The sequence below is a fragment of the Ambystoma mexicanum genome, chromosome 10 (assembly GCF_040938575.1).
Source record: "Ambystoma mexicanum isolate Mex_15411 chromosome 10, UKY_AmexF1_1, whole genome shotgun sequence".
NCBI classification, from domain to species: Eukaryota; Metazoa; Chordata; class Amphibia; order Caudata; family Ambystomatidae; genus Ambystoma; species Ambystoma mexicanum.
In genome coordinates this window covers 996,061,043-996,082,989 of record NC_090932.1, presented here as the reverse complement: position 1 = coordinate 996,082,989, position 21,947 = coordinate 996,061,043, and the positions used below count along the sequence as shown (strand labels likewise).

The 21,947-nt window shown below is 43.9% G+C and overlaps 1 protein-coding gene across 1 annotated transcript in view; it reads right to left on the bottom strand.

Moving 5' to 3' along the window:
* The window catches only part of LOC138491915 (dehydrogenase/reductase SDR family member 4-like), a 295,693-nt gene that overhangs the window by 98,262 nt on the left and 175,484 nt on the right, over positions 1-21,947 (bottom strand). The window contains exons 5-6 of the mRNA XM_069618778.1: positions 4,171-4,241; positions 290-341 (exon numbers count right to left, since the gene is read on the bottom strand). Coding sequence (XP_069474879.1) covers positions 290-341; positions 4,171-4,241 — 123 coding nt within the window. The remainder of the gene's footprint in view (positions 1-289; positions 342-4,170; positions 4,242-21,947) is intronic.

Sequence of the window (21,947 nt, the reverse complement as noted above, 5' to 3'; positions counted from 1 at the left end):
GAAAGAACATGTTTTTGCATAAGGGACATGTTTGCCGTAGTGCTAATTTCAGTTGCACCACTGCAAGGTTTCTGTAATGACGCAGGAGATGTTTGACAGCATCCCATTTGATAGCATCAGCAGGTGCCAAGATCTGGGATGCAATTATATGGTTAAGTGTCAGATTGTGGAAACTAAAATGTAAGATTCTCATAAGAAACAATAAGACTGTGTCTGTTGTGCATAACTCATTCTAAATATAGGTCAATTTATACAAAAAACAAGTATTAAAACGATTACCATTACTTACAGCAAGGCTTGAAAATCCGAGCACAGATGAAGTGAGAACAATGGATCCACCACTGCAGAGGAAAACAGGTAAAGATCTCTGTGAGCGGGGGCTCATATGCAATGAACATTTAATTATTGAGCATGTGGGGTTTCACTTCCTTCTTTCAATCAAATGACGTCTGTAGTCTTCCTGTTTATTTATGTTTAAAACGTTTTTTTTTTAATGCATGCAGGATAATCTTGTTTTCATAATTTGCAAGTGACGAGTAAGGGCACAATGATGCAAGGGAAAGAGGAAGAAATAAGAAAATCAAAGTCATCCCTTTGTGACAACCCATGATCTCTCAAGGTGCTTTCAAGTCTCCTCATCTTTATCTGGTGTAGTGTACCATATGCCCCTTCCCAATTCTTCCTTTTCCACCACATTCCTTTTCAGTAGAAAATCATCTTACTCCTCTCTTTGTGTCATATTCCCCTTTTCAATGTCTCGCCATTCTTTGCAGTCTGTTTTCAGTCGTTGATCACTATTCAACTTCCTCCAACTCGCTATGCTCCCTCTATTCTTCTCTACATTTTCTTTTTGCTTTATTTCCTCAACTTTACTTCCATTGCTAAGACCATCCATCATTACTTCCCTTTGATTGATTGACTGATTGTTTATTTATTATGTGCTTATATACAAGTGTTTCAAAGTGCAACCATGCAAGGGAGGGGAAGACATAGGGAAGGCAAGACAAACAATCTTACTAGGCATGGTACATTCATTTTATGCAGGTGAACAGAAAGGTGCTCAGGTGGGGGGGGGAATTGGGACCAAGTGAGCCCAGTCCCATCAGAACATAGGTTAAGTGCAGAGATACCATTCTCATAGGTCAAAACGAAGTGCAGAAGTTCTGTGGAAAGTACAAGGTCTGGGGGCAAGTGCTGGAGACTGGCGAGGGTACCTTGGGACCTGTGGGTCTCTGAAGTTACACCATGCAGCCAGTCAGCAAAACTGAGCAAAAGTAGTGGGGAGAGGGCGATAGAGCAGAAAGAGGTAGTTAGCAGGGGAGAGGGAGAGAGAAGGAGGAGGCCAAGAGGAAAGTCATGAGAAGTTTCCGGAATTGAAGGAGATCCGGCTCAAGATGGAGAGAGGCAGGGACGCTGTTCCAGAGGGAGGCACCTTCAGTGTATAAAGATTCCCTCAAGTCTCTGCTTGTAGAGCATCTCACCTGCAGAGATTTGGAGGCAGACGAGCGGAGGGCTCGGGAACTTTAGTATTTAGGAAGAGAGCGTTGCAGATAGAGTGGGCCTAGGCCCCAGAAATCCTTGTGGACAATACAAAGGGTCTTGAACTTAATCCTTGCAGCCACAAGGAGCCCGATGCTGTCCCTGGGCTTGAGGCCAAGGATAAGTTGTGCAGTTCTGTTCTGGATGAGTTGCAGAGGACGGAGGGTAGAAGAGGGCAGGTTGTGAAAGAGGTTGTTGCAGTAGTCCAGTCTAGAGAGGACCAGGGCTCTGGAGACAGTGAGCCTCTGGTGGGAGGTGAGAAATGGTAGAATACCTCTGAGAAGGTGCAGTTGGTAGTAGGACTTTTTAGAGATGTCCGCGATGTGAGACGAGAAGGAGAGAGTGGAGTTGAAGATGACCTCCCAATTTTTTGCCTCATTGGTAGATGGAGGCGCAGGGCCAAGGGAGGCCAGCCAGATAGAAAGAGAGAAGGCGGGAGCAGGGGTCCGGAAAAGGACAATCTCTGTTTTACTGGCATTGAGGCAGAGGCCATTTGCAATACACCACAATTGAAGTGTGGACAGTCAGGTATGAGTGAGGAAGAGGAGGAGACCGAAGTTAGCCTGAAGGAGAGCTGGGTGACATCCGCGTAACATTGAAAGTTGGAGGTGAAGGTGGCTATCATATGGGCCAGTGGGGGCAGGGGGGCTGTGTAGCTATTTAAAAACCAGGGGGATAGGTTAGACACAGCATGTAGAGAGAGTGATATGGGAGAGGAAGGACTCCAATTCCACCTGGGATGCGCGGTTGGAGAAAAGAAGGTTAGCCACACCAAGGCCTGATCAGTGATGCCCAGGGGATCACAGAGACATGCCATCAGGGTGTTGTGGTTCACTGTATCGAAGGCAGAAGAGAGGTCGAATTGAATGAGGACAAAGGGAGAATTAGAGTCAAGATTTGCAAGCAGATCCTCACGGGTGTTCAGAAGAACAGTTTCCGTGCCTCTGGAAGCTCTAAAGTCAGATCAGTGGTCATGGAAGCAACCAACAGATTCAGTTTGGAAGGTAAGCTGAGAAATAGCCAACTTCTCCAGGAAAGGAGTAATACTGATCCGGCGATAGTTTGCTGGAATGTAAGGGTCAGCAGAAGGTTTTTTGAGGAGAGGGTGCACAAAGGAGTGCTTAGGAACAGTGGGGAAAACTCCAGTGGTGAAGGAGAGGTTGCAGAGGTCGGCGAAGGCTGGGGTGAGAGACTCAATGTTGTCCCTGATGGTTTTGGAGGGGCAGTGGTCCACCTGTTTGGAGGAGGCTTTCATAGACTAGAGTTGTCTAGTTAAATCCTCAGGTGTGACAGGGGAGAGAGAAGAGAGAAGGTGAGGGGTGGTGGTGGCCAAGGGTTGTACTAGAGATGTTGGTGCATGAGGTGGTGAGGAAGAGAGAGAGGATAGGATATCCTGTATTTTTGAGGTGAAGTGTGCAGCCATGGCTGAGCAAATGGCATAGGTGGGTGCAATGCTGGAGGAAGCTGTGGTAGGGTTGGCTAGTTCCTTGCAGACTTTGAAAAGTTCAGCCATGTTATTGGACACCACAGAGATGCAGGCTTGAATAAAGACTCTTTTCTTGTAACGCAGGCAGAGTCTATAATGCCATTGAAGGAGGCGGCAAGCCAGTTTGTCAGAGGGTTCGCCAGAAGAATCCCATTTCTATTTAGCTGCCCTGCACTTGAGTTTAAGGGCAGCCAGTTCGGAGCCGTACCAAGAGTTGCACTTTTTGGTACACTTCAGTTGTACCCTTATGACAGGGGAAAGAATATCAAGAGTGTTGGAAACAGAGATTAAAGTTAGAGTGGGCTGTGTCAGGGTGGGAGTCAGCCTCGGGAGAAGAAGGAGCAGAGTAGGTAGAGGCAGAGGCAGCTAATGACACTCTTTTCATGGGTTCTATGACCTTGTAGATGGGAGGCAGTGCTGGGCTTACCGATGCAAGAGGAGAAGAGAGCGTCAAGTGAAAAGAGAGGAGAGAGTGATCAGTCCAGAAGAGAGAAGTAGTGAGAGGGATCGATAAAGGAATGTCAGTTGAGAGGAGAGCATCCAAGCTGTGGCCAGCGGTCTGCGTTGGGGCAGAGGGTAAGATTCAAAGAGAGAGAGAGTTGCAAAGATTGCAGAAAGGACCTATGGAATCAGGTGAGTCGAGAAGGCGTTGAGAAGAGAAGGGGAGGAGAGAGGAGGCCGGTACAGCCCATTCCAAAAGGTCGCTGATAGAAGTTGGCCAACAGGAGTGAAGAGCTTAGAGAGAGGGGAGCCTGCAGACCAGACACTCAAAAGTTGAGTAGGCCTGAGTGGTAATGCAATACACAGGGAAGATCATTGCTTCTCTCCCACCTGGTCTTTCTTCCTCTGACTCATTTCCCATGTGTCTCTTCTGCTATCTTTGTCTTTCCCTCGCTCTTTTCAACTCTTTCTCCTTCCAGAAAATTTCACAGAGAATCTTCCTGGAGAGACAAGCCCATAACTTTAACTCTTTAGATGAATGCCCATTCACTTCTTCCCAGCACCATTTATTTATTTTTTTAAATGTGCCTGATATTGGCTTCCTTACAATGTAGAACATAATTGATGCTCTGTATCTTTGCTTCCAAAAATCACTGCCTCTCACATATATTCACCCACTTTATTGCACATCTTTGTGACCATACCCACGCTTCTCCATGTGAGGAAAGACCTGCTTTACCAATAGGAAAGCTGACTTCACGTTCAAGTTCATAATCTGAAAGCAGAACACAACAATTATGTTTATTTATTTAAAAGCAATACAGGGAGAGTAATTGCATTTTTGGCACATGTCCTTGGAGGTGGAAACAATAATCGGGACTAGGACAAATCAAAAATGAAAGGACTTAAAAGAAACAGTATGGCATAACATCATTGTCATCAATTATATGCTATTTTGGATGTGTAGATCACTTCCCTATCCCTGTGGTCTAGCACTGGATGTCAATAGATGGAAACATCATGTTTTATTCAATCCAGCTGTGGTTGAAGCTGGTGGTCACTAATGTTCCAGCTGATCTGGATGAGGGCATTGGAGTTAGAGCACTACATACATGTTCTCTATGGGATCATGTTTAGAAAACCTAGCTTAAATGCATTGAGTCCATATCCCTTCTGGACTTATTATGGGCATCCATGATTGAGTCCTACGGTTGTACTTCATGATAAATTATAACGTATTTGTAATCTGTTTATTGTTTTGTGATTCTGATGCACTGCTTTGATGGAAGCAAGCCAGATGTCCATCTAGGATTAAGTAAATTTGAAGGGCTTTGGCACTTTATGTGAGCCACAGAAGGGACATGCACTGAGTCAAATTCTCATGACTACTACTACCTCTTCATATCAAGGCTACTTCCCTTCCCCCTACCTTGTGACAAGCATGCCTTCTGCCAGCCTCCCGACTAGCTTTTACCTAAACCTCCTCTTGAACCTCTCCCACATAATGTCCCAACTTACCACTTCCTCCAGTTCAATTCTCCTCTGACTACTTATTGCTGTTCTCCTTCTGGCAGGGGTGGACTGGCCTATAGGGAACTCTGGAGACTTCCCGGTGGGCCTCTGCACCCTGGGCCTCTTTTGTGTGGTATTTCCACATGTTTTCATAAGAAAAGCATTGTGAAAATGTGCCATATGGGGCCACTTTGAACTTTATTTCCAGGACCTCTTTTGGTCCCCAGCAATTATTTCCAGGGCCTCTTTTAGTTCCCAGTCCACCCCTGCCTTCTGGAACCTCTTGATGTTATTCTCCTGCCACTACCTGACATTCACCTGTGACCACCACTTACCATCATCCTCCTGCTACCTCTTAATGCACTTCTCCCGCTTCTCTTAACATTTCCTCCAGATCACATGGTTTGATAACCTCCTTCATCCTGGTGTTTGTCTTCTTGCCTCTTCTTCCACCATTGTCTACAACCTCCGGCACTCCCACTTCTTACACCACTACCACACTCCACCTATATTTCCACTTGATGTTTCCTAACTTCCTCATATGCGGCAACCGCCTACTGTACTCAAACCCCATCTTCACTGCCGACTCGCTTCAACAGCCTGCCTACGTATCCCAACATCCACTCACGTCTCATTTACTCTCAGTGTTTAAATATTGCCCTGACTTGCCCATTCACCAAGCTATTGGTATGGGTTTGCCAGTATGTGTGAAAATGATAAGTGATCTGGATTGGTGGGTGCACATGTATACACTTGTTTCAGCTGCATGGATATAAGTTATTAGTTCTTGCTTGGGAAACTAGATTGGGCTTGAATCATCAAAGTGAATTCCACTGCACATGGGGCACAGGAAGACTCACAGCAAGATTCATGATCTTGGGTCTAGCCTCTGCATTGTGTGCCCTGGTGATTTTTTGGATGACCAGTTCTCTGCATTCCTAATGCTGCACAGGATGGCAAGTTTGAAGTAGCAATTTCTTTTTGATGGCTGAATAAACACATATTATATTTAACACCAGAAACTGAGGGACAACGCCTGCAGCTTTCATTACCTGCTATGGAAACCCATACAAAGCTTTTTCATCTTTTTACCATTCGGTCAGGCATCTGCGATAATGCTAAAAACACTTTAAAAACCGAATTGCAAAAAGCTGCAAGTGATATCGAGCAGATCAGTGTAATCCATAATCTACACATCACAGTACTAATAAGTAGGACTGTGCCACTCCGAATGAGAAGAGACAATCATGAAATATGATAACATATCATTGTTGTGCTGCTGAATAATTTGTGTTTGTTAGATTAGGAAACTATATGCACTAAGCTTTGCCTGTTATGCTCATGCACGGAGGTAATTAACATTCATGTCTGCATGCTAGTTATAACTGATGCAAAGAATATCTGATAGATTGAAGGCCTTGTGATAATTTCTGGCTGAGATACATTTTAGCAGAATTCAAACCATTCCATGTATCTCTAGGACAACTGCAAAAAGTTCTCTGCTCAGTCATTTCATGCAAGTTTCACGCTTAATACTATAGATTGATTTCCGTGCATAACGCAGACCCTGCAAACAATCATTGCCCCATTTGTTAAATGTAGAAATGCCATATGCAGATTCATTTGGAGGCTTAAGGAGTTTATTTCACTACAGCAGAGGACATTTCGTATAGGTTACATTACAGTTTCTGCTCTCTGTGTCCAACTCTCTTACAATCTCTCTATTCTGCCTTTGATGTCTCCTTAATCTTCTCTTGCAACACTTCACGCATGATAAGCTGAATACTTCCCAGTGAGAGAAATGGAAAGAGAACAAAAGAGAGATAGATAGGGAGAGAGAGAGAGAGAGAGAGAGAGATAGAGAGAGAGAGAGAGAGAGAGAGAGAGAGAGACGGAGAGAGAGAGTTAGAGATGGAGAGTAAAAATGCTAATAAAAGAAATGCATTGATACTGACTGGGGAAAAAGAGAGAGAATGATTGAGAGACTGTGCCCGAGGGACTAACTAGTACTTGGATAGAGGAAAATGACTTGAATGGAGCAGAAGTACTTGAATAAATTACTAGTATGAAGCATTAGTGTCAGTACTGAGGGCTAAAACAAGGGGTGCAACAAAGAATGAGGACTAAAACTAAGGAGGAGGTCTAAGGAGAAGGACTTGGCCAAAATCCAAATCAAAGGCCTAAGACTAGGTAGATGAATTTGATTAAAAGGGAATTAATTGGATTAAGGAGAAGGATTGGGATGGTGAGGGGGAAAATTACGTGAAAGGAGACAGATTGGGTTGAAGGAGGGGGATTGTGGCAAAGGAGAAGAAGAAACTGGATGATGGAGAAGGACTAGGATGAAGGAAGAGGATTGGGGCAAAGGAGAAGGAGAGGAAGGTAAATTATGACTTGTATAAAGGAGACGAAGAAGGGAAAGGAAAAGGACTGTGGATAAGAAGGGCTGAAGAAGGGGGAAGGAAAGATCCTGAATGAAGGTGAAGAATTGTAGCACAGGAGACAGAGCAGGATTGGGTTGAAGGAGAAGGACTAGTAGCAGTGATGGGGCAGGCTTTCCTCGCAGAGCAAACATACAGATACTATATATGTATACCTACAGCAGGCACTTAAACACAATGGGTATCAGTATGAGTCCAGCGGTAACCGTGACAGAAAAACTGGCAGGTTACCGCCAGACCGGTATTACCATTCCGCCTCTGTGATTCCTGGAATTACTGGGGCATTACGACCCCGGTGACCCGGGAATTCCGGAGGTGGAATTCTGTAAGTCCCCATTCCCATGGAGTCCCATAGGACTCCATGGGAATGGGGACGTGGAAACACCGGCACCATTTTGTAATGGTGCCGGTGTTTCCATGTCCACCTGCAGAACTCGAGATCACCCGGTCCGGAAACAACAGTGGCGGCGGGTTTACCGCCACCGTTATTTCCGGACCGAGTGACTCGTAATGACCACAAAATATTCCTCATTTTTATGGTGGAGAGCTAAAGGGAAGCGCAAAAGGTGATGTTCATGCTTGGTCGCTGCCTTTTGCCCTCCCTTTTGGACCTCATCATGCAAATGAAGTAAACACTGCTTGCTAAATTACGCATGACTGCTGATGTTTCGATCCACACCATTTGCGTCGCCATGAAAATGCATGCCAGCACACATTTTGGAGTATTTGTATGGCGGAGAGGAAGGGAGTGGTGGAAATGCAAGTTGCATTTTAATCCTCCTGCCCGTCATACAATTTGTAGAAAATGATCCATGACACAAACAGAATGCGGAGATGCCTTACACAAGGCCGTTTACATTATGGCTCATTCAAAATGGGTGCCAGATATATTGAATTCTACAGTGCATTTATTTTGGGCACCAAGCCACAGTTTAAATGATTATAGGTGATGTATCTTATTAACTAATTAAAACTGTAATTCAACTAAAGGCCCAGTTCCATTGTAATTGATGTGATGCCCAAAAACCTCTGAGCTGTACAAATATACTTTCAACACAAACATCTACAGAAACAGTGTGATAAGGGCATAGCATGTTGTCATTTTGACAAAGATATGCAGCTTCTTGTGTGTGATATGAAAACATTATTTAAAGTGCTACACCAATTTATACTACTACAAGCTGACCATATGGAAATAGTATGTGTTTTCTTAGAAGATTAGATGTATAACTAAAGAATGTTAGGGGGTTGAAAGGCACATGCACCCATTATAGTGTGAATCTCAAAAATATTGATGTTTAGTAGAAAATACATGTCACGAGAGAAGGAATTTATTCACTGTATCACAGTGAGACCAGTAACAATGGAGTATTTTAAATAATACATGGTAATATTACCCAACCAAATACTGTTTGTTTTATCAACTAGTAGCAAAAAGTACCCGTTCTCTGAATGGGTTCTGTGGACAGACATGACAACAGTCTCATCAATTGTTGAACATCAATGATCTTGTAGATCGCTGTACTGATTCGCTTATTGCTTGATGTGCTTTGCACTCTGAAATAAACTGCACTTAGAATGGGCGTGTGTGGTTTGCTGACATACCCCGGTGAGAACGTTGCGGGGAGGCAAGAGTTGGTGAGCTGCTGCTTACTGGGACGTACTGTGCTTTCTCCCGACCTGTTGCCTCACCCTGGCGTGGTGCAGGCCGTTGCAGTGCATTGAAGTGCAGATGTCCCAGAAACTGTGCATTTTAGGGTTGAGGACTGGTCCTTATACGGCCACATTGATATTTTGCTGATTCAGGCAACCGTTTCATGTGTGAAGGGGCTGAAATCTAGAGAAAGGGGTGGGGTGTCCAAATGTTATGTTGCTTGTAATGTCTCAAGGGTCCTAACAGGTAACTATGCAGATCCTGGTGCAGATTGGTGAAACTGTGTGGAATTGTATAAGGAACAATGCTTTGCCAAGCCACAAGCCCACAAACAATCTTGGACTTTTGCTGAAATCCAGGAAATGGGGTGGGGTATCCCAATGCCATGTAGCCAATATTTTTGGGAGGTCTTAACAGTTAACTATGCAAACTCTGGCACAGATTGGTGAAATAGTGTGGAATTGTATAAGGAACAAGCCACAAAACCAGCCACAAATCCACACATTTTCACTTTTATAAATATAAGATGTAAAGATGACTAAAAAGACAGCTTCTCCACTACTTAAGCAAATGCAGGTTTTTTCTTCTGATACATAACATTATACATGCCTGCAAAGTAACTGTTGAATATAAAAATTGTAAAGTCTGCCAAACATAGTAATGCGGAAGGAACATCTCCAAGATAATTTTCTACAAAGCAGTTGTTATTTTATTTTCCTTTTTTCTCTGTCTACTTTCAATTTTCACAGTCTCAAGACATTCATATCTTTTCTTAGACTGTTTCTTTGCTCCTTACAGTGCCTCATATTATTGAAATATAACTGTAATTGAACAGATTGCAATCCAAGGCAAGTATGCACATGGAACCCATTCGCTTTGAGGTTTATCGACTTTGATGAGTTCTACTTACACAAAATGCGCAAACAAATATGTAAGAGGTTAAATTGCATTTGATGCTGTTATTTGTAGCACACAAATCATTCACGCATGACACAAGGTGCTTACATAACCAGTATACTCTGTTGTGTTTAAAACACATTTTCTATGCAGATACAAAAGCAGAACATTGTTCTTCTTAATCTCTTTTCTCATCACACTTAAAACTTTGCTTTGGGCGCTAAAGTCAAAATGTGTGTACACTATATGCATTATTTGGTTCATATTATTGTGAAAACAAGAAGAATGGCACAGAATCAAAACCTGTGCAGAGCTCTTTATGTATTTATTTATTGAGCACTTGTAAGGCGCCTATACAACAGAACGTGTTTCCAGATGGCAATGCTCTATTTCATAAAACACAATGTGGGGCTCATTACGAGTTTGGCGGTGCAGGAAAAAAGTGGCAGTAATTCCGTTACCTCCACTTATCCTCCACCATCCAATTACAGGTTTGGAGGAATTACCACTGGTAGAATTAATGAGTGGTAATTCTGCCAGATTTTGTCGGAACTGTGGACGATTTACCACCATCTTGATGCTGGAGTTTAGCCCTCCACTTTTCTGAAAAGTGGGGACTTACACCACCTACCACCACTTGTAGTTCTGTGGTAAACCAACGGGACAAATACATGTCTCCTTCTGTTCATTGTGATGCATATCACAATTTATAAATGGGGTCTGCTTTAAAATTCACACAGAAAAATAGCCATTCCCCTGCTCCTGTGTGGACATGTACGATGGGATGCAATTTGCATGACAGGGTAATTTCTGACACTGGGCCTCATTACGACCCTGGCGGAAGACCATGGTGCTATTTGCACCATGGTCCATGCCGGTAAGTTACCGACTCTGCCATGGAGAAAGGGGGAATTACCACCCCATTTCAACGTTGCCAGGGCAGTAATTCCCCCTTCCTCCATGGCCCTTTCCCATTCCCATTTTTGCCCCATAGGGCTCAATGGGAATGGGGAAGGCGCTAAGTACGGTGCCGCAAATTGCGGCACCGTAATTAGCACCAAGGTCCCTTTGCGGGTCCCTACTTTAACGGATGGTCTACACCAGCCGTTAAGGTCGGGTCCCGGAAAGGGACCTCGTAATTAGGCGCTAATAGGTTAACGGCGCCACAGCCTTTTACGGCGCCGTTAACCCATTAGCGCCTGGGTCGTAATGAGGCCCACTGTCATGAATTTCAAGTAGAACAAGAGGGTCTGGTTGGCAGAGGAAATTATTTGCTCTGGCCGCTACTTTGATGCAGTGAGCATATTTCACAATGCTGCAGCTGCCATTTGAAATGTGAAATAAAATGAACATCCTGAACCATGGCATATTTTAACATGACATAGCACAAAGTCCATTAAGGTTATATCATTTGAAGTCAAGTCACAGTGTGAGGACAAATAAATAGAAACAAAAACCCCAATATCTCATTTGAAATAAAGAAAAATACATGGGTGGAACAGAGTTTGGTATGTATGAGTTTGGTAGCGGGCGGCATGGCTACGGAGCGGCTGCGGAACTGAGCGGTGTGGAGGCTTGGGGTAAACCCACGACAACAAAAACAATTAAATCAATATACTTTAGGGCCGTATTTGCTGGCCCAGTCACCTGTCTCTTGTAGGCAGATTCTGTTGTGCCTGATTTTGCTGTACTTGTCCCTTCACCCGGATTGATGTAAACACGGGTGACTGCAAACTGAAATTGGGGTGAGTGACCTCACTCTTTCCCCATACCGGCCTGCTTATTTTATTTGTCTCTTGCCGCTGTTTGGCTCTGTTTGAAACTACTGGCAAGTGTCTGCCAGTGGCGCAGGATTTACACAGTTAACTGAACTCAGCTAACTGGTACTCTGTAGACAGTTCATAGCTGGGAACAATTATAGAAATTCTATTCACTTAATTAATGAATAGTGCATTGGAAAGTGACTGTGGGCTGTTGCCTTTCAACTCTCCTTTAACCCTTGCACTTGAATACTGTGTTAACCTGTGAGGGTATTTTGAAGTGCTATTACCCTGTGCTTATCTTGACCTGATGCCGGGGAAAGCGGCAAATCGAGGTAAAGGGGTGACTCATGGAAAAAAAACGAATGGGCTTCGATCAGCGAATCTGCGCCCCACTCCCGAGGTGATTTCCACAAACAAGGATGATGGTACCAGAATGGGGGTGAGCTCTATGGGAGTGCAAACCCATTTTACAGGTCCCCTTGATGCACTTTTCAGAGCCAAAACCACAAGACAAGATATAGGCATACATGCATTGGAGTTTCCTACGTAATATCTTGAGGCTAATACTAGCTACCGACCATTGGACCTTGATAATGATTCTCTTCTACAATTGTGCTATGCCTTAGAGGACCATTCCACAGCCTTTGTGGACAGAGGGAGGAATGAAGCTTCTTTGGGTAAAGACTCTCCTGTACCACAAACTCTTGAAGAGCAAGAGGTTAACGTGGTGACAGAGTCTTCCAATATTGCGTGTCTAGGCAACTGAGGCCCCAAAACAAAATGGTGCCTCCATTGGTATTAGAGGCATCGAAAATTGAACTGGGGGGTTCAGTTACGACTACCCCACAGGAGGACACCAGACTTTCGGCAAGCCCCAATCTTGTGCCGGATTCTGCAAACCCAAATAGCGAGTTGCTTCCGGTGGACTCCATTTCACATGACTCATCCAGTTTCGCCCAAAACAACGGAATATTGAATTTTGCAGTAAAGATTCTGTTAAAGTTATCTGGCACTATACATGAAGATTTGAAAAAGCAGGCCTTGCTATTGCAACACTTATAGCCATTTGACTTCTGTTGAAAAATCAATACTGAAGTTAAAATGGGATTCTCTGCCAGAAAATGCCAGTAAACCCACCTTGCCTAGACAAGAAGTTACTGTACTTGTAATACCTGATACTTTGGAAGACCCGAAAACAGTGACAACTCCCATTCCAGCCAAGACAAATGTAAAAAATGGGCATTCAATACCTCTAAATCATCAGGAGACAAAGAGGAAGGCTGTACATATTCCCACTGATCTACCTAGAATGGGGGACAAACCACTGGGATCTGATCAGCCTTTGAACTCCACATTACGACCTAACAGTGCTAATTTGTCAAAAAAACAAAGAAAATGAGCTGCACGGAGAAAAAGGCGCACCGCGCAGACAGTAGGTACTCTTACAAGTTGGCTGATTGAAGAGGGCCCGATTCCTCAGTCCCTTAAGTACCAGTTATAAATAGTTCTATTTCAGATTTAGAAATGTGGGTGGGGGTGCCGCCCACTACAACTGATACCCAACCACCTTTAAGTGCTGCAGCGAGTGCCACTATCCCTCAGTCACCGACTCCAATGCCTGTATTTTTGGATCCAAAGACTTCAACTATTTCACCAATACAGGGATCGAAAGGCACTTGTCGACTAAATCGACCTGTACTGCTGGCTTTACTCAATAAAATACCCTCCCTTAGAATTTTAAACTCTAAGGATATTGACTTTGTACAACCTGTTCGCACTGCTGGGGCTCATACTACCAAGTTGCATTGCAGCCTACCGGAGACCATGTCCTTAATTAGACTGCACAAAGACTCATTAGAACATCTGGGGTACGCACTGGATATGCCAATCATTGAAAAATTGCCAAAAGACGGCTGCACAAAATGCAACTGTGCTCAGGTAGCACACCTAAAAGTCATTAGCCAAGAAATTCTGCCTGTTAAATCCAAGACAAACTGCACTGATGAGCAGGGGTGGGAATGGTTGAAGGCCATGAATGCGCTGAAAACTAGCTCAGATTGAAATTGGGCAGTTGCCAGTTGGAATACCAGAGGTTTTAGTCATTGGCTAAATGGGGGTACAGGATGTTTATGCTAAAGGAGACTTGGTGTACTTTTGATGTTGAGTTTGATGGTTTCACCACCTTTCAGGTTGCTGCTGTCAGGCAGATTCGGGGTTGCCCAAGTGGTGGCCTATTGATCAGTGCTAGAGCTTCGTTAAACCCAAGATAAGTACATCAAGCCCCCCTCTGGAGGCAACATACTGGCAGTACAAGTTTCTCCCTTAGGGGAATTTGGCAATTATCGGGATATACTAATGATCTGTGTTTATGACCCCCACGGGGAAGCCCACACAGATCAAATCAAGGACCAGTTGGCCACCATTTATACTGCCTGGCAAGGAAGTTCATATAAACAGGGAGTTATTGTTGCAGGTGATTGGAATGCAAAACTGGTTAATGTGGGTGGGTGTGGGGCTTATCGACATGTTTCAGATCATTATAGTATTCCTGATAAAAAATCTAATAGAAAGGGGAAGGCCTGGTTAGATCTGCTTAAGGAGTGCTCTTGTACGGTTCTAAATAGGCGTGCTGAGGGTGATTACCCCGGACAGAAAACTTGGATGTCTGGCTCTAAGACAGCTATCTTAGATTATATGGCCATATCCGACTCCCTATTGGAGTATGTTTTACGATTGCAGATGGTATCAAACTCTTATAGTGACCATTCTGTGGCTGTATTAGTAATGACTGGCCCGGCTGGACAGGAGGAGTTGTGTCCATGTAGTAATGTGGCTATCAACCGGACGGGAAATAGGATCCGTTGGTCTGAAAGGAATATTGAAATGTTGAACATGTTTGCTTTTCTATATAAAGCAGCTTCTTTGGGGTAAAAACCCTGAGGCGATCGAAGAGTGGATTGGGGGATTGATCCGGATTGTTACCGGGGGGAGATCTTCGCCAAAGATAAATTGGGGGAGTAAGTGTAAAACGATATTCAATATAAACATCCGGGATCATAAACGGCAACTGAGACGAGAACTCAGGGCTTGTAGAGGGGCAGATCATCTTTTGGTAATCTCTTATGAGATAGGTGTTCGTATAAAGTTTCTCAAACGACAGTACCATACCTGGCTCTTCCACTACCAAAAATCACAACAAAGAGGGAGATGGGAAAAATGTATCCAGATTCTTGGCAGTAGCGATACTCGTAAAATCTGGCAATCACTGACTGAGACTGACGGTGAGCTGCTAAAGAAAGTAATAAATCCAATACCCTCTGAACAATGGGTACAACATGTGAAGGGTACGATTTACAATCCTAATATTCACTCTTATTTTAATATGGGTCATGTAGAACATTGGCCTTTTCCTATGAACTTTAAAAGTATTAAACAAGTGATTTTAAATTCCAAGAGATCGAATGAACCTGGTCCAAACGGTCTAGCAAACTCTGTCATGAAAAAAGACCCAGATAACTGGGCTCAGATTCTGACAGCTCTCTTTTCCCGGGGTTGTCGCTCTTGCACCGTGCCGACGACATGGCAAAGGTCGGTGCTGATCCCGGTTCACAAAAAAGGTGAACGTAGGGAGGTAACCAATTACTGACTTTTGTCCATGTTGGACGCTACGGGCAAGGTTTTTGCGACCTTGGTGCTTAGAGAGTTGGAGTCCTGGATAGCTGCTGAACACGTACTTCATCACTTCATCATGCCCAGAATGGATTTAGACCAGGGGCCAGCACCACTCATATCATCAGAGTGTTAGACTCACTGATTAATACCACAATGAGTAATAAAGATTCTACTCCATATATGTTATTCGTTGATTTCACTAGTGCATTTGATCAGGTCATAAGAGAAAAACTTTGGATTAAGTTGATTAGCCTCAACTCTCCCGACTGGCTAGTTCAGATCTTAATAGCACTACATAGGGAGAACAGCGCTATGTTAAGATTAAATAAAGAAGGTTCTGTGACTGAACCTATTACTATTAATATGGGAGTAAAACAGGGATGTGTAGCTGTGCCTACGTTGTATAATCTATATATCTCTGACTTACTCCTCCGTATGGGATTAAGGTCAAATTGCCCCCCTAGGCTGGGGCCAACCCCCGTGGTAGGCATGCTCTATGCAGACAACCTGATACTGTTCGACAGAACAATATCTGGTATTAAGAGCTTGCTTGAGGAGTTAGCACAGTACTCCTCCGAGCTGGGCTTGACCATTAACTTGAGGAAGACAAAGGTAATGCGGATCAGCAGTAAGGGTTCTATTCAGTTGGGTATCGAATCAAGCTTAGGTCTGATCATGTTCGCTGATTCCTATCCTTATTTGGGTCTGGAGTTTGACATAACGTCTAATTACAATAGGATAATTGCATGTAAGAAAAGAAGAGCTAAAATACTAACCCTACAGGCATGCAAATTCTCAAGAGGTAATGCTGGCTTTAGCCTGACAGGTACTATAAAGTTATATCAGCAGTGCTTTGTCCCAGCTATACTCTATGGCCTTGAAGCATTAGCTATGCAGGACCTAGACTGGCTTAATATCTTAGAAGGGTCCGTTATATATGAACCTATTGGGAAAACTTGTACATAGCTATGAGAGTATTGTTGGAGATTCCTTTTGGGCCTATTGTCTTAACTCATATACAATATCCTCCCAACTTGCCTTGTATAGCGTATGGATCCAGGTCAGAAAACTATTGTTACTAACTTAATTTAGCTTGCTTGAATTGATTTGATCAGTTTTTAGTAATGACATTATTTATTTGGGATACATTGATAATGTGCTTTTAGATATGTGCATACCTTTTTAATATTAGAATTTCCTATTCAATTTTTCATTATGCAATCTTTTTATTTATTTTTACTGTGTCAAGATTTGTGAAGGTATGATGATGATGATCAAGTCGTATGAAGTGATATGAAGTTATATGATGCTATAAGAAGTCCTATGACGTTTGTATTTTTGTATTTTTGTATTTTTGTAATCTTGTAACTTTGTAACTTGTAACTTTGTATAATTATGAAAGAAGTGTTCTATTGTTTCAATGTTGAAAGTATCCATATGGTTCATTGTTATGTCTTATGTTTTATATGATATTTTGTGTAAAGTTCTAATATTTGAACTACATCACAATAAAAAGTATTATTATTATTGTAAACAGTGAGGTAGGAAGGGGAAGTCGAACATGGGTTTGATGGTGAGAGGGTCTTGTTAATATTCCCAGCAAGGATGCATTTTGGAGACAAAACACATGGGGGCAGATTACAAATGCACTTTTTCATTTAGTCTTATTGAAGGTGGATCATATTCTCGAAGGTGGCCGGAGCAATTCAGGTGGAGGGACTGCATAACAGGGTAAAGATGCATGTGTCGTCCATCTTGCATACACTAGTGTTGGGAGCACACTCACCATCTGTAATGTATGAGTTCCTCCCAGCCACCACATGGTAGCTGGTTGAGCATTTCACAGAGACAGACCATTAAATGGCCTGTGAATGTGAAATGTAAAGGGACAAAAAACAAATCTTTATTACAATGTGCTATTTATGTATTGTGTTACAGTTCATTACAAACTTTACACAAACACACATACTAAATACAATTAATTCACATAATATTCATAAAATACATAAAATACATACAAAGAAGAAAAGGAAAAGTATTAAGCAAAGCAAGGAAGAATGAGGCAACCTAATCACAAATACATTCCATTTAGTTCCGCACAAATGTCTGCTTTGTTATCTCCAAAGTATGTTTCAATGCTTTGCCATTTACGAAACAAGGCAAGATGTGTCGTAAAAGATTCAGACCCTAATTCATTGAATTATTTGTGTGTAAAATGGGGATTTAGCGTGCCATTCTGTCCGCAAATCCCCATTATTAATACAGGGATTTGCAGGCAGAATGGCACGCAAATCCGCAGATATACAGTAACACATCCCCAATTCTAATGTGCCATGATATGATACATTATGATATGATATGATATGACATGATATGATATGATATGGCATTTATGACGAGCCTATACACAAGTGTTTCAAGGTGCAACAAGGCAAGGGAGGGGGAACAGAGGGAAGACAGACAAAGATCTTACGAGGCCTGGTGTCATTCATATTGCGCAAGTGCATGGGAAGGGGTAAAAGGAAAAGTGCGAGGGGGGAGGGAGAGGGGAAAGTGCAGTACATGGGATAGTAGAATAAATAAGATAAATAAAGCGTACAGATAGTGGTAAGTGCAAGGTAAGAGCAGACATAAGTGCTGGTAGGGGGGCTGCAGGGATACAAAATAACAGCTCCCAGGTGCGGGGGTTGCCATGAGGCAGTGCAGGTGTGCAATTGGTGGGGCCTGGGCCCGATAAAGAAAGGGTGGCCAGGAAACCAGTGCAGTTTCAACCAGGAATTTAGCAGCGGAGAGGGGGGAGAGAAAGCAGAAGCAAAGAGGAAGGTTCTTCCGGAACCGGAGTTGGTTCTCCTCAAGTTTCAAGGAGGCAAGAAGGCTGTTCCAGAGGGAAGCCCCTGCCAAAGAAAGAGATCTACCACCAACTTGTTGCTTGGTGAAGCGATTAACCCTGAGGGAGTTGGAGGCGGATGAGCAAAGAGCTTGAGAAGGAAGATATTTGGGAAGAGGGAGTTGAAGGTATTGTGGCCCTAGGCCCCAGAAGGCCTTGTGGACAATGCAAAGGGTTTTGAACTTAATCCTCGCAGCCACTGGGAGCCAGTGCAGAGATTTCCGTCCTGGAGAGATAGGATCCCTGGGCTTGAGGCCAAGTACAAGTCTCACAGTCCTGTTCTGAATAAGTTGCAGAGGGTGGAAAGAAGAGGCAGGCAAATTTAGATAGAGGCTGTTACAATAGTCCAGCCTAGAAAAAAACAGGGCTCTGGAGATGGTGAGCTTCTGGGGGAAGGAGAGGAAAGGAAGAATATTTCTGAGGAGGTGTAGCTGGTAGTATGACTTCTTAGAGACGTTGGAGATGTGAGGAGAGACGGAGAGTGTGGAGTTGAAGATGACCCTGAGGTTTTTAGCCTTGCAGGTGGGAGCAGGAAGAGAGCCAAGAGAGGCTGGCCAGAGAGCTGCAGGGAAGGAGTGAGTGGGTGTGCCAATGAGTAAAATCTCAGTCTTACTGGCATTATGGCAGAGGTCATTAGCTGCACACCACTCCTGCATAGCAGACAGAAAGTCAGAGATGAGGGAAGGAGAGGAGGAGGCAGAGGGTAGCCAGAAAATGAGCTGGGTATCATCCGCATAGTACTGGCAAATGGGGCAGAGAGTGGCAATGCAGTGGGCTGGGAGTGCCAGGTATTGGTTAATCAGCCAGGGAGGGCGGTTAGATCCCTGGGGGACACCAGAGGTAGAGAAAAAGATATGGGAGAGAAAGGACCCAAGTTGGACCTGGGAGGGTCAGTCAGAGAGGAAAGCGTTCAGCCACGCAAAAGCCTGACCAGTGATACCCCAGGTTATCACGGAGATGATTGAGCAGGATGCTATAGGTTTTTACCTCGACTCAAATCTATCCTTCACTAAACAAGTGAATGCCCTGGCTTCCTCCACCACTTACACTTGTAAACTCATCAGAACCGGCAAACCTTTTCTCTCCAACAACATTTTCGTCATCCTGGCCAGAGACCTCATTCTGTCCAGGTTGGATTACTATAATGCCCTTTACATTGGTTCCAACAAAGCTATCAACAGGAGAATCCAAACTCTCCAAAATAATGCCCTTAGAGCGGCCCTTGGCATAGCTAGTAGAGATCATATATCTGAGATTAGGCGACAAAATAACTAGCTTTCAATAAATGACAAAATCCAGCTAAAAACTGCATCACTTATTCATAATCTTTGAATAATGCCGCTTCCAGCTCTCTCATTGAGAGATTCAACAGAAAGACATCTATCCAGACTAGTCAACACTAATTGCCTTTCCATTCCCAGATTTAAACTATCCAAGGTGGGAGGCAGCAGGTTTCCCATCAAAGCGGCCCAGTTATGGAACTCCCTGCACCTTCACTCTGTGAAGATCAATCATACCAGAACTTTAAACTCAACTGTATTAACTGGCTTAAGTCAACAGCTCATTAATGCCTGGCCTTCCTCACCCCTTTATACTCAGTCGGTTATGTTGCTGCCATTATGTTGTCTAACATAGCACACCTTGCTTGTGCATCTATTTTGTATGTAAAGATTTGTAATTCCTACCTATGCCTGAATGTGTTCCACATTTGTTTCCATCTGTGATTCATTTCTGTAACCTAAGCTTCGAATCTCCTTGTAACCTCTGTGCCCTGATACCCTCAGGTCTGGTGCGCAATACAAATAAATGAACAAACATAAAAGGCACGTTGGCTCACTACAGCCAATTTTGCTCATGACACAGACAGCAAGTTGGTAGAATTGGATCACAATGTCCTCCAGATGGGTAGTCAGGAAATTATTTCTGATAGATAACCTGGACTCTTGCCCAATAGGCATTTGTGTGTTAGTGTAAGTGTTCTGAAGGAAATCCTAGCTTTAACTGCCCAATAGTTTGAGATGGTAAGCAGAAGTGGATACTTTACTGTTTACAGGCACTACATAGTAGAAATATTTGGTGCCTAACTTGTTTATTCTGCTGGCCGTGTGAGCTAACATCAGCTCTGTTTTTGCATCATTCAGGCCAATTCCATTGCGGACCATCCAGTGCTGGATAAAGGACTAGACATTGTTGATATATTCAGTATCCTTTTTATAGTCTCCTGAGATTGGCAGAAGACATTGTGTATCATCAGCATAATTGGTATATATTATACATCTCTTGTCCAATTAACACAAACAAAGGTTTAGTGAAAATGTGGTGGAGTGTTGGCGATCAACAGTATCCCTGAGGTACACCATACGGTAACTTAACCACATCAGCTTCTTCAGTGCCACTGAATACCATAGCTGAACAGTTTGATAAAAAGGATTATGCCCAGTTTGCCACTAGAGGAGCAAAGTATGCAGACTGTAACAATCTCTCACCCAGTATGGACTGCTCCAATAGATCAAAAGCAGCTGACAAATCCAATAACATCCACAGCGCAATATTAACCTTATCCGTGGCTTGCATTATGCTGGCCTTCAGATACAGTATAGCTGTCATGATGCCTGCTCCCGGGGAGTCGGTTCAAGCCCGGCGTCCCCGAAAGCGGACATCCAGTCCCCAAGGAAGGACCCAGCAACCCCATATAGGGGCCCTTTGGACAGTGTCCTGGCGCCTATGGCGCCAGGCTCATAAAAGACATCAGTCCTGGCGCCATAGGCGCCAGGCTCATTATGGGAATGCTTGGGTGCACATACCTGATGCAGACCATGCTGCAGGATCCCGGCCTCCTTGAGGCCTGAAAGGAACTACTTTACCTGTGGGACTAATTTACCATCCGGGCGTGGTCGGGGAAGGATACATACCTGATTGGAGGAAGGATACATACCTGGAACTTCTTCCAAGGCTATTTAAACCCCACCCGAACAGCCACACGTGCTTCGCGTTGTTCTGCATCTAGCAGCTGGACGCTCACCGTGTCTGCTCCTGCATCCTGACTTCTGCCACGCCTGCCAGCATCCTGGATCACCTGCAAAGGAAGAGAAGAAGAGAACAGAAGAAGGAAAAGTCCTTACCTGCTAACGCCGCATCCCGGAGACATCTCGCCGACAATCCTGAAAAGGAAGACTTTAATTTAAAAGCTCATCGCGTCGATCGCTGCAGCGCCACATTCCACTCACCTTCACAGGGCGCCTCCATGTTCAGCAGCGATTATCCGGATTCGCAGTCACGCCCCAGCACCTAGGGAGAAAAACACCAGAACAAAAGGTGAGAGAGAGAAGGGAATAAGGAAAGCTAAATCTCCATGTTAGGACTTACCTGTTGATTCATTCCCTCTTCATTTCGGGTCCGCGCCGCATCCTGGCATTTCCAGACCCCGGCCCCTAAGGGGAAAAAAAGACATCAGCGTTAATGAGCGAATGAAAAGACATTACCAAAAAACGCTCATTAAAGACTTACCTGATTTCTACAAGGATTTCACCTCTCATCTCGGGTCGGTGCCTGTTCCCCGTCATTCCGTACCCCGGCCCCTATCGGGAAAAAGACACTAGCATTAGTACATTAATGCATGGACACAAGGGGAACCTCTTATCAAAAAACTTACCTG